Source organism: Anomaloglossus baeobatrachus, chromosome 11, assembly GCF_048569485.1.
Source record: "Anomaloglossus baeobatrachus isolate aAnoBae1 chromosome 11, aAnoBae1.hap1, whole genome shotgun sequence".
In the NCBI taxonomy this organism is placed as follows: Eukaryota; Metazoa; Chordata; class Amphibia; order Anura; family Aromobatidae; genus Anomaloglossus; species Anomaloglossus baeobatrachus.
The window spans coordinates 22,164,951-22,179,564 of NC_134363.1; the positions used below are offsets into that span (position 1 = coordinate 22,164,951).

At 49.4% G+C, this 14,614-nt stretch overlaps 1 protein-coding gene across 1 annotated transcript in view; it reads right to left on the reverse strand.

The window, feature by feature from the left end:
• The window catches only part of SPACA6 (sperm acrosome associated 6), a 19,542-nt gene extending 14,924 nt beyond the window's left edge, over nt 1-4,618 (reverse strand). Inside the window, exon 1 of the mRNA XM_075328070.1 lies at nt 4,465-4,618. Coding sequence (XP_075184185.1) covers nt 4,465-4,534 — 70 coding nt within the window. The 5' untranslated portion in view covers nt 4,535-4,618. The remainder of the gene's footprint in view (nt 1-4,464) is intronic.
• Nucleotides 4,619-14,614: the final 9,996 nt, after the last annotated feature.

Below are 14,614 nucleotides of genomic sequence, written 5' to 3' on the forward strand. Positions count from 1 at the left end.
CATGTTGGATTTTCGGGAGGGGGGTCGGGGCGGGCACTTTGGCGACACCGGGGGCTTTCCAGGACTTTGCCAGGAAGTGAGGTTGTCACGCTCCCCGTGTCCCAGCACCACTCCTTACCCACTGATCCACTCCATGTGTCCCCCAGTCATGGCTGCCACTCCCGCTCTTGCTCCCCTGAGTCCTGTTCCTGGTCTCAGGAGTCTGACTCTGAGTCTTGGCCTCATGGTTCTGTATAGGACCAGGCCGCGCCCACTCTCCTGGTCTTATAGGCCCAGCACACCTGCAGCAGGCAATGACATGAGGCTGTGCTGGGTATATAAGACTTGCCTTTCCATGTGGGTGGGGCCTGATCAACGTGTCTTGTAGCATAGTCTATTGAGCTAGGTGCTCAGGTCCCCTGGTAACGTGTCCTGCTGACTTCTTGTCTTTGCTATCGGGTACCTGTGCCTGTTTCCTGTATTGTCCTAAAGAACTCCGTGACCCTGGTGACCTGGTTATACCTGTCCCTGCCACGCCAGTGCTCCGGCTGCTGTGTACCCTGCCCTCCGGTGGGGTGCATGGTCCAGTGGATCCACCTCCTGGGCCCACCAGTCCTCCCGGCCCTGACAGATTGATCAGGCCATGGATCCCGCTGGAGCGCAACCATCAGAGCTGGCTGAGCTGCGCCAGGAGCTGGCACAACAGCGTGAAACCCTGAACCGGATGCTGAATTTCCTGGCGTCCGTGGACCACCGGTTATATACGCTGCAGACCGCCGCCTCGTCTGAGTCCACGCAGCAACCAGTCTCCAGGTCCGAACCAGTTTCCTCCACGGCCTCGCAACTTCGCCTCGCTGCTCCGCCTCGCTATGCAGGGGATCCCAAGTCCTGCCGCGACTTCTTGAACCAGTGCTCCCTGCACTTCCAGTTGCTCCCGCACTTGTTTGCCTCAGACCAGGCCAAGGTGGCGTTCCTGATGTCACACCTGGAAGGCGAAGCCCTGGCCTGGATTAACCCCCTGTGAGAAAATGAGGACCCGATGATCACCGACATCCAGGAGTTCCTGCGAGCCTTCAGGGGCACCTTCGACGAACCCGGACGAACTACCGCAGTGACCTCTACGCTCCTCCGGCTACGCCAAGGGACCCAAACAGTCGGCCAATACGCCATCCAGTTCCGCACGCTCGCTTCGGAGCTGGGCTGGAACAATGAGGCCTTAACAGCGGCCTTTTGGGAGGGTCTCTCTGGTCGTATTAAAGACGAACTAGCCGGCCGTGATGTTCCTCGCACCCTGGACGCTTTGATTTCCCTGGCCACCCGGATTGACCTTCGCTTTCAGGAGCGTACCAAAGAGAGAGTCCGGGAGAAGCGACCACCTTGCCATGCCTTGCCCCCGCAGAGATCTACAGCTCCCTCGTCCCTGCCTTTCCGTGACTTATCGCCAGAACCCATGCAGGTGGACCGTCTGACCCAGGCCAAGCAACGCCGTGCAGAACGGCTCGCCCGGGGCCTGTGCTTCTATTGCGGAGACGGGTCACATATGCTACGTTCTTGCCCGGAGAAACCAGGTAGACCCCAGGTCCAAGGGATGGTGGGAACCGCCACCCTTGCCACCGAAATCCCTTTGGTTCCAGTGAAACAGACTGTACGGGTGACGACAGAGGGGACCCGGTTTTCAGCTGAGGCCCACATCGATTCCGGGGCAGCAGGCAACTTTATTCACCAGGCCACGGTAGACAAATACCAGGTCCCTGTCACCCCGCTGAAGAAGCCTCTCTGGTTCGCCTCCGTAGACGGCAAACCGCTCTACAAACCTGTCCGGTATACCACCGAGCCCGTGAACCTCCAGGTTGGCGCTTCGCATACCGAGACTATAGCCTTCTATGTCATCCCAAGAATGGCTCCTGAGCTCCTGCTGGGTCTGCCCTGGCTTCAGCTCCATGATCCTGCCATTAGTTGGCGCTCTGGCACTATTTCCCGCTGGGGACCCTTGTGTCATGACCAATGCCTACAGCCTATTCCTCAGTCCCTGTCACCTGAGCCGTTGGAACCACCGACCCCTGAAGAGGTGACGACGCAGGCCAGTGCCGTACCACAACTCCTGTCACTTGTGCCTGTGGGTCGTCTATGACCCCAGTCCTGCTTCTGTCTTCCCTCCGCTTCCCGTTGCCCCCGTTGCCACTGCTGGTAGAGCGGCTAAGCGTCGTGCGGCCAAGAAGGCGGTACGGGGTCAGCGGTCCTCCCCCGCCTTTGCGTTGGGTCCTGGTCCGGTGACTCGATCCGGGGTGCCCCTGGGGTACTGTGCACTGAGGGGGGGGCATAGAGGGGGGGGTACTGTCACGCTCCCCGTGTCCCAGCACCACTCCTTAGCCATTGATCCACTCCATGTGTCCCCCAGTCATGGCTGCCGCTCCCGCTCTTGCTCTCCTGAGTCCTGTTCCTGGTCTCAGGAGTCTGACTCTGAGTCTTGGCCTCATGGTTCTGTATAGGACCAGGCCGCGCCCACTCTCCTGGTCTTATAGGCCCAGCACACCTGAAGCAGGAAATGACATGAGGCTGTGCTGGGTATTTAAGACTGGCCTTTCCATGTGGGCGGGGCCTGATCAACGTGTCTTGTAGCATAGTCTATTGAGCTAGGTGCTCAGGTCCCCTGGTAACGTGTCCTGCTGACTTCTTGTCTTTGCTATCGGGTACCTGTGCCTGTTTCCTGTATTGTCCTAAAGAACTCCGTGACCCTGGTGACCTGGTTATACCTGTCCCTGCCACGCCAGTGCTCCGGCTGCTGTGTATCCTGCCCTCCGGTGGGGTGCATGGTCCAGTGGATCCACCTCCTGGGCCCACCAGTCCTCCCGGCCCTGACAGAGGTCAACAGGAAACCTCTTGACCTCACTTCCAGGTAAATGCCTGCGTTCTGGCATGCCGACAAAGCCCGCGGACCGCAACAAAAAAGCAGCTCACTGCGGTGTAGCTGCGTTCTGACCCACATCATTGATTCAATGGGGGAGAGACCGCAGCTACACCGCACAAAAGAAGTGACATGCTGCTTTTCTTTCCGCACCGATTTTTGGCATCCAAAACGCTGCGTTTAGAAACGCAGCGTGTGCACTGATTTTTCGTCTTTCTCATACACTTTGCTGGGAAAGCTGAACGCATGCAATTTGCCACTGAAACGCTGCGGTTCTAAATGCAGCGTTTCCGCGGTAAAAAACGCAACGTGTGCACACAGCCTTACAATCACGATATATTGCACAGACGCCTCATGTGACTCAGGGAACATCAGAGACTATGTTTTGATGGGAAAATTTAACCCCGCGCTTTACAGTTACTCTCCAAAAAAACCTGCCTCCATTAAAGTGAACAGAGCTGTGACCTACAGGTTATTAATAGCAGCTGTGAGTGGTTGCTATAGGAACAAAATAAATTGTTAGTATAAGAAGCTTATGTGTGAGGTAATAAGATGTCAGTGGAGAGACGGATAAAGACAGACAGAAAGAGACAGACAGACATAGACACAGACAGAGTAAAGGGTGAAATTCTAGATCGCAAGTGCGATCTTTGGAGATCACACATGCGTAAATAGACCTATGTTCGACCTCGAAAGATCGCACTTGCGATCTAGAATTTCACATTGCTAACGAGATCGCTAGCGATGTCGCAGCATGTAAAGTACCCTTAAGAGTCACACAGAGACAGAGACCGACAGACAGAGACAGAAAGGGGAAAGAGACAGGCAAAGAGAGACAGACAGAGAAAGACAGAGTCAAACAGACAGGAAAAAGACAGAGAGAGACAGACAGTCAAAGAGACAGAGGCAGACAGACACAGACAGGCAGAGACAGACAGACACAGGGAGACAGACAGAGAGACAGAGAGAAAGAGACAGACAGACAGGAAAAGACACAAAGACAGGGAAAGAGATAAAAACAGGGAAAGAGACAAAAACATGAAAAGAGATAGAGACAAGGAAAAGACAGGGAAAGAGACAGAGACAGATGGGGAAAGAGACAGACCTGGAAAGCGACAGACCTGGAAAGAGACAGTTGGGGAAAGAGACAGATGGGCAAAGAGACAGACGGGGAAAGAGACAGACCTGGAAAGAGACATGAAAAGAGACAGAGACAAGGAAAAAGACAGGGAAAGAGACAGAGATAGACGGGGAAAGAGACAGACGGGCAAAGAGACAGACCTGGAAAGAGACAGATGGGGAAAGAGACAGACGGGCAAAGAGACAGACAGAGAGACAGACACACAGAGACAGACAGGTAAAGAGACAGACAGAGAGAGACAGACAGAGACAAACACACAGAGAAAAACACACAGAGACAAACACAGAGACACACAGAAACAGACAGACAGAAAGAGACAAACACAGAGACAAACAGACAGAGACTGGGAGAGAGACAGACAGTTACTATCCCGGGCAACGTCGGGTACTACAGCTAGTTCTAAGTATAATAAGGCGAGAGCAATGGCGTCAATAGTTACCTATCAACATGTCATCCAGTTGTCTAAAATCATAGTGGATGGCCTCCAAACACATTTCAGCCGGTATCATATTCCTTGAGACGGGATACTCGCAGATTCTGGCTCTCTCCTCCGGAGTGGTGAAGCAGCTGAGACAAGACGTCGTTACCTGCACTCCACATAGAAGGATGACGATCTGCAGCAGATAATCGGAGGGGTGGAACGGCATCATGGCGTATCCTCACAACACTGCAAACCGGAGACAAGAGAGAAATGTGACACAGAATGTTCCAGGGTCTCAAAATAATGGCACGTGGGAAAAAAAACAAACATTTGTCGCCCAACTGTGGGCTGCAGCAGTTCCCCGTCTCGTCTGGAACGCAACGTCCCATGGTATATATTTATAATATATTTGAAAATAATATAATAATAAAATTGAAAACGTGATTTGTTTAAAATTTCCCCAAAATGTTTACATTCCGGACAGTTCAATTTCTGCAAATTTTGCAAAAAAAATCCAAAAAAAAAGAAAACAAAAAGAATTCTGGACGGCCACAATTTTGCAGGATTCCTTTGACCAGTAATAAGGTGATAAAAAATAATAATAAAATATCATTCTCCGCTTGACCCTGACCGGCCCTTGCCGATGCCGCTGGTCTCTACGTCTTCTCTGGCACCGGTCTCCTTCACCAGTGCTTTTGACGCCATAAGTGGCATTGCACCAGACAAAATCGTGGCATTAGGAGACCGGCGGAGCACCGGCAGGGACAGGAATGGGGAAAAGTGAGTATGGTGTGCTATTTTTTAACCCTATCCTGACATACAATGCTCATTACTAAAATTATGCAAATTCAAACTTTTGCCAGTTCACTCATCTCAGACTCTACTCATGTGTCACATGCAGAAAATGCGCCCAGAGCCAGATTATACACCCCAGTGCCATTGTAAGGGGGTGAAAGGAGCTCGATAGAAGGGTAGGTTGGGGTGTAGTTTGCGTGGTTCACCACTAGAGGGCACAGGGTCCCCATAGTTGTTTGCAGGTGGGGAAGGGAGCGTTTTATCGGGGGTGGGGGGTTATTGGGGGGTAGTGAAGCTGAGACAACTGGCAGGAGGCTGCAGAGCAATGCCGGAGTGGAGCATAGTCGGGTCCTGCAGGAAAGAAGGTCGCCCTGTTTGAGGACTGGCAGAAGGAAAGTTGATGAGGTTCCCGGGGAAGAGGGACATTACTCATGCATATCTATGTAACGCTTGTGGCCAGTGTAGGGGCAATGAGCAAGGCTAGTAGACCCACTGGACCACAGGGGAGATCCGGGCTTACTCTTTAGTAGGAGAGGCTTAACTAAGCACCCACCACAAGGCGGACGCCAGGGAACCACTCCTAGGGCAGAGACCGGGACTGTGGCAGCTGACCCCCCAGGACAGGTGATGGACTCGGATATAGATATAGGTACAGGTGGGATGAGTGAGGCAGGTTGGACAGGCAGGTATGGCGGGCACGGCAGGGACAGATGGGTTTGGGAAGACAGACTCATGTATAGGTGACTGACACAGGGGGTAACCAGACTTGAACACTAGCTAAACAGACAGGACATTCACTAATTGGGAATGTGTTTCAGGCACCTCCCCTAATGGGAGGGTGCCTTAAATACATAGTTCTTTTCAGCCATAGGAAATTCTGGAAATAGTGTGCCGGCCCTTTAAGAGGAGGACTGGTGTGCATGAGCATTTAGAAAATCTGTGCTGTGTAACAGGCCCTGTGAGGGGAAGGAGGCAGCAACACATGTGAATGGCCTGCCGGCCAGGGCGGTGAAAGGGTTGATACAATCTAAAATACATGCATACACACAGGCACATACACTGTGAGGTTTTTGTGAACCTGTACAGATGATCAAATGATATTTATTTCTTTAATGTCGCAGCACTCACATGCTAGATCCAGTGGATGTTCTGCTGGAATTGCAGAATGACATCACAACCGTGCAGAATTCCGCGTGACATCACTATACGTATGTGCAGCGCAGGCCACTGAGTGACATCAGTATTGATAAAGCATCTTGAGCTGTAAATATAGTAGGTCGTTTGTTAAAGGTTCCTAGTGTTTAAGGCATCGAGTTCATCCCATGACCCAACATGTTGATCCAAATTGTCCAAGCTTTGTAGATACAATGTGGCCCATAAGGATCTTTTCTTTTATGCCCCAATGGAAGAATTCTGGTTCATTACGTTGGCTTAAAGGGGTTGTCCACGTTGTTAAGTTTTTATGTTACACCAATATGGCTACCATTATAAAAAAAGAACCCATACCCAGCTTTCCTGAAGCCCTGCATGACCAATCATGCCCGAACTGGGAATCGATACTCACGGGGCAGCTTCGATATATGGAATACTGACAAGCAAGAAGCTAAATGTTTATAAACAAACAATGCTACAATGTATCAGCTCAGGCACAAGATATCAACAATGTATCCATCTGTCCTGTGTTCTTCAGATTCTATCAATTGGGAATTGCAAAAATAAAGAAGTGACTCTGAAAACAGATTCCTCCATCAATTATATGCTTCCAGTATAAAAAAAAGTGTAAAAGTAGAATTCATTTGGATTTTCCCAGAATTTATCAGTGTTACCGAATACAAATTTTGGGGTGCAAATAAAGCAAAAATGATCTCAAATTCCTCAATTTATATGGATTGTGAAGGGGTTAAAAAATAAATGAGGGTCCTGATAAAATTTACACTCTTCTGACATCTAGTGGACATTTACTGTAATGACAACCCAAGCTTTAAAAACAAGGAAAACTACTAATGGTGTTATAGTGACATCTAGTGGGTATATTTGGTAACACACCCTGCATAAAACTTTTTCCTGCAGGCAGCGCAGGCGTCAGACAGGTCATGTTATTTTGCATTTAGAAGCTTCATCTGATCCATGAGCTCATTGCCAGCAGGGCTAAATGACAGTGACAGCTGCGAGAGATACTGCTCCAGCGAGGGCGTCTCCGGCATATTATATTACCTTTCACTATGATAATAATCTGTGTAGAAGCAAATACCGTGCACGTACAATTTGAACATTTTTTAGACATTTGGCCTTTAAAAAAAGTTTTAAAGGATTTATGTTTTAAATAATAATAATAATAATAATAATAATAATAATAATAATAAATATGTGTAGTAATAATAATGATAAAAAATAATAATGATAACAATTGTGTTATTAATAATAGGAATAATAATAATAATAATAATAATAATAATAAATGTGTATAATAATAAAATAATAATAATAATATCAATAATAATAATAAATGTGTATAATAATAGTACTACTAATGCTACTACTACTATGAATAATAATCATAAAAATGTGTAATTATAATAATAATAATAATAAAAAATGTGTAATAATAATAATAATAATAATAAATGTGTATAATAATAATAATAATAATAATAATAATAATAATAATAATAATAAAAAATGTGTATAATAATAGTACTACTAATGCTACTACTACGAATAATAATCATAAAAATGTATAATAATAATAAATGTGTAATAATAATTATTATTATTATTATTATTATTATTATTATTATTATTATTATTGTTATTATTATTAGAATTATTATAATCCCTTCACCACCTTGCCATGTTCCATTTTTTCATTATTGTTTTATCCTCCCTTTGTTCCAAGAGCCATAACTTTTTTATTTTTCCCTCAATATGGCCATATGAGGCCTTATTATTTGCAGGACAGGTTTTACTTTTGAACGACACCATTTATTCTGCCCCATATTGTACTGGAAAATGATAAACTAATTCCAAGTGCAGTGAAATTGCAAAAACAGTGCAATTCCACAAAGTTTTTTTTGTTTTTTTTACTTACCATGTACACTATATGGTAAAGCTGATCTGGCAATATGATTCTACAGGTCAGTACGAGTTCATAGATACCAAACATGTATAGTTTGTTTTGAGCCCAACCCCCCACCCCCCCCTTGTGTCGCCATTTTCCGAGACCAATAGCATCCTCATTTTATGGGATCTGGGGCACATGACAGCTTATTTTTTGCGTCCTGAGCCATTATTTTTACTGATATCATTTTCGGGTAGATGTGTTGTTTGATCATGAAAAGGAGGTTTCGTATCCATCACCAATATTAAAACTCTCATTTATTGCAAAATTTAAAAAAAAAAAATTGTGAAATAAAAAACTAAGCATATTTTGATTGCCTCTTATTGCTAGTGTGTTTCAATTCTTTTTCCATTATCCTGTGTAATGATCATATTAAGTGGCATGAAAGGAGTAAACAGCAGTAATTGGCACTGGCTCAGATCGCTGCTGTTAGAGGTAGATGCCGGCTGTGTAATACAGCCGGTATCTGCCGTATGTAAAGCTCAGAATGCCATTTACCAATCTTATTAAGTGGCATGTAAGGAGTAAACAACAGTAATCGGCGTTGGCTCAGATCGCTGCTGTTAGAGGCAGATGCAGGCTGTGTAACACAGCCGGTATCTGCTCTATGTGGAGCTCAGAATGCCATTTACCGATCGTATTAAGTGGCATTTAAGGGGTCAACAGCAGCAACTGGCACTGGCTTAGATTGCTGCTGTTATAGTCAGATGCCTGCTGTGTAATATCTACCCTATGTGGAGCTTATCTCACAGATCCTGGACGTTGAAGGGTCCATGTATTAAACCAATAGTATAAAAGACACATGCAAAGTGGGGGACCAGGTACAGATGACACATACATATACAAGAAAGAAGCAATATTTTATTTATTTTTTTCCCATTATGCCATTTACCGATCATATTAACTGGTATTTAAGGGGTTAAAAGCAGCAATTGGCACTAGCTCAGATTGCTGCTGTTAGAGGCAGAAGCCGACTGTGTAATACAGCTGGTATCTTCCCTATGTGGAGCTCAGAATGCCACTTACAAATCATATTAAGTGGCATTTAAGGACTTAACAGCAGCAATTGATGATGGCTCAGATCGCTGCTGTTAGAGGCAGATGCCGGCTGTGTAATACAGCCAGTATCTGCTCTATGTGCAGCTCAGAATCTCAGAGACCAAGACACTGGAGGTTGAAGGGTCCATGTAGGAAACCATTAGTATAAAATACACTTAGAAAGTGGGAGGCTGAGTACAGATGACGTATATATATATATATATATATATATATATATATATTGTGAGACTGTGACCGGGGTTATCTATGACGGCCGGTACGTCTCGCCCCGGTTGTGCTCACTCCATGATAGAAAGTAACTCCACTCCGGGGTTAATGCTGTTTCCCTACAGGGTTAAAAAGAAACAGAAAGATGGGCGTGGGAGCTTAGTGTGTGAGGGAGTGAACACAACTCCCTGAGTTTTCTGCCGGAGAGGCCCATGTGTAATGTTATGGACTTTTGTTTGACTATTAATCCGGATGCTGTGAACCTTGATGCCTGGATCCCGTGTCTTCTGCTGCGCAGCCGACCACGCTACCTCACATATGGTGGAGAATGCGGGCATGCCAGCCCGGTGAGGTGTAGCTTCCATTTATGGTGACCCGGTAGCACATGTCCTGGATTCAAGCGGCTATACTACAGCCCAAACCCGGCGACGTTATGGAGGACATACTAAGGCAGCTGGCTCAGGCTACTGCACAGCAACAGCAGACTAATACACACCTGCTCCGGACGTTGGATCATCAGCAGCAATCCTTGAAATTGCAGGAACAGAGGCACCAAGAACAGATGGTCCTCCTGGCCAAGTCGATCCGTGCCGGACCGGCAGCAACAACCCCGGGACCGGGTGACGACGGCAGCATCCGGAAAGCGGTGAGACAAGCGTTGCAAAAGATGACCCCGGGGGATGATGTGGAAGCGTTCCTGGCGGTGTTTGAGCGGGTGGCCGAGCGGGAAAAGCTGCCGACCCCCCAGTGGGCTGAGGTATTGTCGCCCTATCTGACGGGGGAGCCCCAAAAAGCGTACCTGGACCTCTGTACCGAGGACGCCATAGACTATGCAACCCTGAAAGCCGAAATACTTGCTCGATTGGGGGTGAATACCTATGTACGGGCTCAGCGGGTAAATCAGTGGTTCTATGAGGAAGCCAAACCCGTACGCTCACAGGCCTATGACTTGTTGCATCTCGTAAAAAAGTGGTTGCAGCCTGACACTCTGAGCCCGGCGCAAATGGTGGAAAGGGTAGTTGTTGATCATTTTGTGCGCACCTTACCCGTCACTATTCAACGGTGGGTAGGACAGGGCGACCCAAGTACCCTGGATCAATTAGTGGGCCTGGTAGAGCGGCATGTGGCTACACAGGACTTGATACGGGACACTGAGACTTTGCGTACCGCCCGTCGGTCCGGCCCCTCCAAGCCTAGGGTCAAGGACCCACCGCTGACACCGGTGCGGGAATCCGCTACCGTCCCGTCTGAGGCCGTACCCTCCGTCCCTGAGGTCCGGAAGGTTATGTACCCCAAACGACAACTCGTCAAGGGGGTTTCCTTCCCTATTAGATGTTGGCGGTGCCAGCGGGTGGGACATATGGAAGCCCAGTGTCCACTCACCATGGAGCCCATGGATTGTGGGGTTACCCAGCGGGGTTCAATGTATGCTCAGGTGGTGTGTACCGCTGACCTGGTCTCCCCAGAGACGGAGCCCCACTTGTGCCAAATACAGGTGAATGGATGTCCGGTTACCGGCTTGTTGGATTCCGGAAGCTTAGTGACCCTTGTGCGATCAACTCTAAGGGCTAAATTAAAGGCCACAGGACGTACCGTGGGGGTGGTTTGCATACATGGGGACCGCCGAGACTATCCCACGGGGATTGTCACCATCACAGCACCTTGCGGTCAGGTGCAACATGAGGTGGGACTTATTAACTCTCTTCCCTATGACGTGATCCTAGGAAGGGATCTGCCCTATTTTTGGACTTTATGGAAGGGACCTCCTAAGTCCCCTCAGATATTGGTCAGTCCGGGACCTGAGCCCTACAATCCTGAATCCGGGACGCCTGCCATAGGGGTTCCCATGATAGGGACAGAGTGTGAACCCGATAGGTCGCCCCTAGAGGTATTGGCAGGAGAGGCTGAGACGGTCGAGCCCATCCCGGACTTGGAGGCATCCCCGGATGCGTTTGGGACAGCCCAACTCCAGGACCCTACATTAATACATGCCCGGAATCGGGTGATGGTAATTGACGGGGTGGCACAGCTGCCCGGTGCCCAGGTAAGGTACCCCCATTTCGCTCTTAAGCAGGATTTACTCTACCGGGTAGATGAAATACGGGGCGTGGGGGTAGAGCAGTTGGTGGTGTCCCAGCCGTATCGCCGGCGGGTCCTCGACTTGGCTCATAAACACCTGATGAGTGGCCACCTAGGGGTCAAGAAAATGCAGGAGCGAATATTGCAAAGGTTCTATTGGCCCGGGGTCTTTGGGGAGGTAAAACGGTTCTGCGAAACCTGCCCGGAGTGTCAGCTTACCGCACCACTGGCCCACTTTCGCAGTCCGTTGGTGCCGTTACCCATTATAGAAGTCCCTTTTGAACGGATAGGGATGGATCTGGCGGGGCCCCTCGTAAAGTCTGCTCGAGGGCACCAACACATCCTAGTGATCGTTGACTATGCACCCGGTATCCAGAGGCGATACCTCTCAGACATACTGCGGCGAAGCTTATAGCTCGGGAGTTGTTTTCTGTGTTCTGCCGGGTGGGGTTGCCCAAGGAGATCCTTACGGATCAGGGGACCCCATTCATGTCTAAAGTGACCAAAGAACTATGCCGGCTACTCCAGATCAAGCAGTTGCGTACGTCTGTGTATCATCCTCAGACGTATGGGTTAGTAGAACGATTCAATAAAACCCTGAAAACCATGCTAAAAAGGGTGATCTCCAAAGACGGGAAAGACTGGGATATGATGCTTCCCTATTTGATGTTTGCCATATGAGAGGTGCCACAGGCATCCACGGGGTTTTCGCCTTTTGAATTGTTATACGGGCGACATCCCCGGGGATTGTTGGACCTGGCAAAGGAAACATGGGAGCAAGAGCCCACCCCCCATAAAAGTGTGATTGAACACATTTTAGGAATGCAGAACCGCATAAGCGCGGTCATGCCAATTGTGAAGGAGCATTTACAGGAGGCTCAGGCCGCGCAAAGCGGCCGCTACAATAGACAAGCCACCATGCGGACCTTTAAACCCGGGGATCGGGTGTTGGTATTGATCCCCACGGCGGAGAGTAAATTCCTGGCTCAGTGGCAAGGCCCCTACGAGATAAAGGAAAGAGTCGGGGTGGTCAACTATAAAGTATTGCAGCCCGGTAGGCGGAAACCTGAACAAATATACCATGTCAACCTATTAAAACCGTGGCAGGAACGGGAAAGCCTGATGGTTGATTTTTCCCCATCTCCCTCCTCTTCGGGTCGTTCAAACCCGGCTCCAGCAACCTCCGGAGAGGACGAACCGGAAGTAAGGATTGGAGAAGCCCTCACCAAGCAACAGAGGCGAGAGGCCAGACGGCTGGTTCAGCAGAACCCCGATGTCTTCTCCGAGTTGCCCGGTAGGACCAGTCTGATACGACATGACATTGTCACCGAGCCCCACCTGAAGGTTCGCCTGAAGTCATACCGCGTACCGGAGGCTCGAAGACAAGCCATATCAGAGGAAGTGAAGACAATGCTACGCCTGGGGGTCATCGAAAAATCCCGGAGTGAATGGGCTAGTCCCATTGTCCTAATACCAAAACCCGATGGCTCCTTAAGATTCTGCAATGACTTTAGGAGATTGAACGAAATATCCAAGTTCGATCTCTACCCCATGCCCCGGGTGGATGAGCTGATTGATAGGCTGGGACAGGCGCGATATTTTACCACGCTCGACCTGACCAAGGGGTACTGGCAGGTGCCACTGACGGAGTCCGCCAAGGAGAAAACCGCCTTTGTTACGCCGGAGGGTCTCTTCCACTATGTTGTCTTGCCTTTTGGGTTACATGGCGCTCCGGCCACGTTCCAGAGGTTGATGGACTTGGTGCTGGAACCCCACCAGGCGTATGCATCAGCGTACCTTGATGACATCATCATTTACAGCTCCGAGTGGCAGACCCACTTGGAACAGGTACAAGCGGTGGTGGACGCGCTTCGAACAGCCGGATTGACAGCCAATCCCAAGAAATGTGCGTTGGGACTCACGGAAGCCCGCTACTTGGGCTACGTGATAGGCCAAAGAGTGATTAAGCCCCAAATTAACAAGGTTGAGGCGATCCAGAAGTGGCCTAGACCCCTGACCACGAAGCAGGTTAGGGCCTTCCTGGGTATCGTGGGGTACTACAGGAGGTTTGTAAAAGATTTTGCGGGACTATCAGCCCCCTTGACGGACCTTCTCAAAGGCAAGAAGTCCGTCATGGTGCGCTGGACTCCGCAGGCCGAGGACTCCTTCCGGGCCCTGAAGGGGGTTCTGTGCGGACAGCCCGTTCTTGTAAACCCTGATTTCCGGAAGGAGTTCATAGTACAGACTGACGCCTCAGAGGTCGGCCTGGGGGCAGTGCTGTCTCAGGTGGTTCAGGGGGAGGAACACCCCGTCACCTTCCTAAGTAGGAAGCTCACCCCTCCCGAGCGGAATTATAGCGTAGTGGAGAAGGAGTGCCTGGCGATCAAGTGGGCCTTGGAGTCCCTACGCTATTACCTGCTGGGACGGCAGTTTCGCTTGGTGACGGATCACTCTCCACTGGTCTGGATGAGGTCCGCCAAGGAACGGAATGCCCGGGTTACCCGGTGGTTCCTTTCTCTGCAGAACTTCCGGTTTACGGTTGAACACCGGGACGGTAGGTTGCAGGGCAACGCCGATGCCTTGTCCCGCGGCCCGTGTTTGATGGCGGGAGTTCAACCCCGCTCGCTTGAACTGAGGGGGGGGGGGGTATGTGAGACTGTGACCGGGGTTATCTATGACGGCCGGTACGTCTCGCCCCGGTTGTGCTCACTCCATGATAGAAAGTAACTCCACTCCGGGGTTAATGCTGTTTCCCTACAGGGTTAAAAGGAAACAGAAAGATGGGCGTGGGAGCTTAGTGTGTGAGGGAGTGAACACAACTCCCTGAGTTCTCTGCCGGAGAGGCCCATGTGTAATGTTATGGACTTTTGTTTGACTATTAAACCGGCTGCTGTGAACCTTGATGCCTTG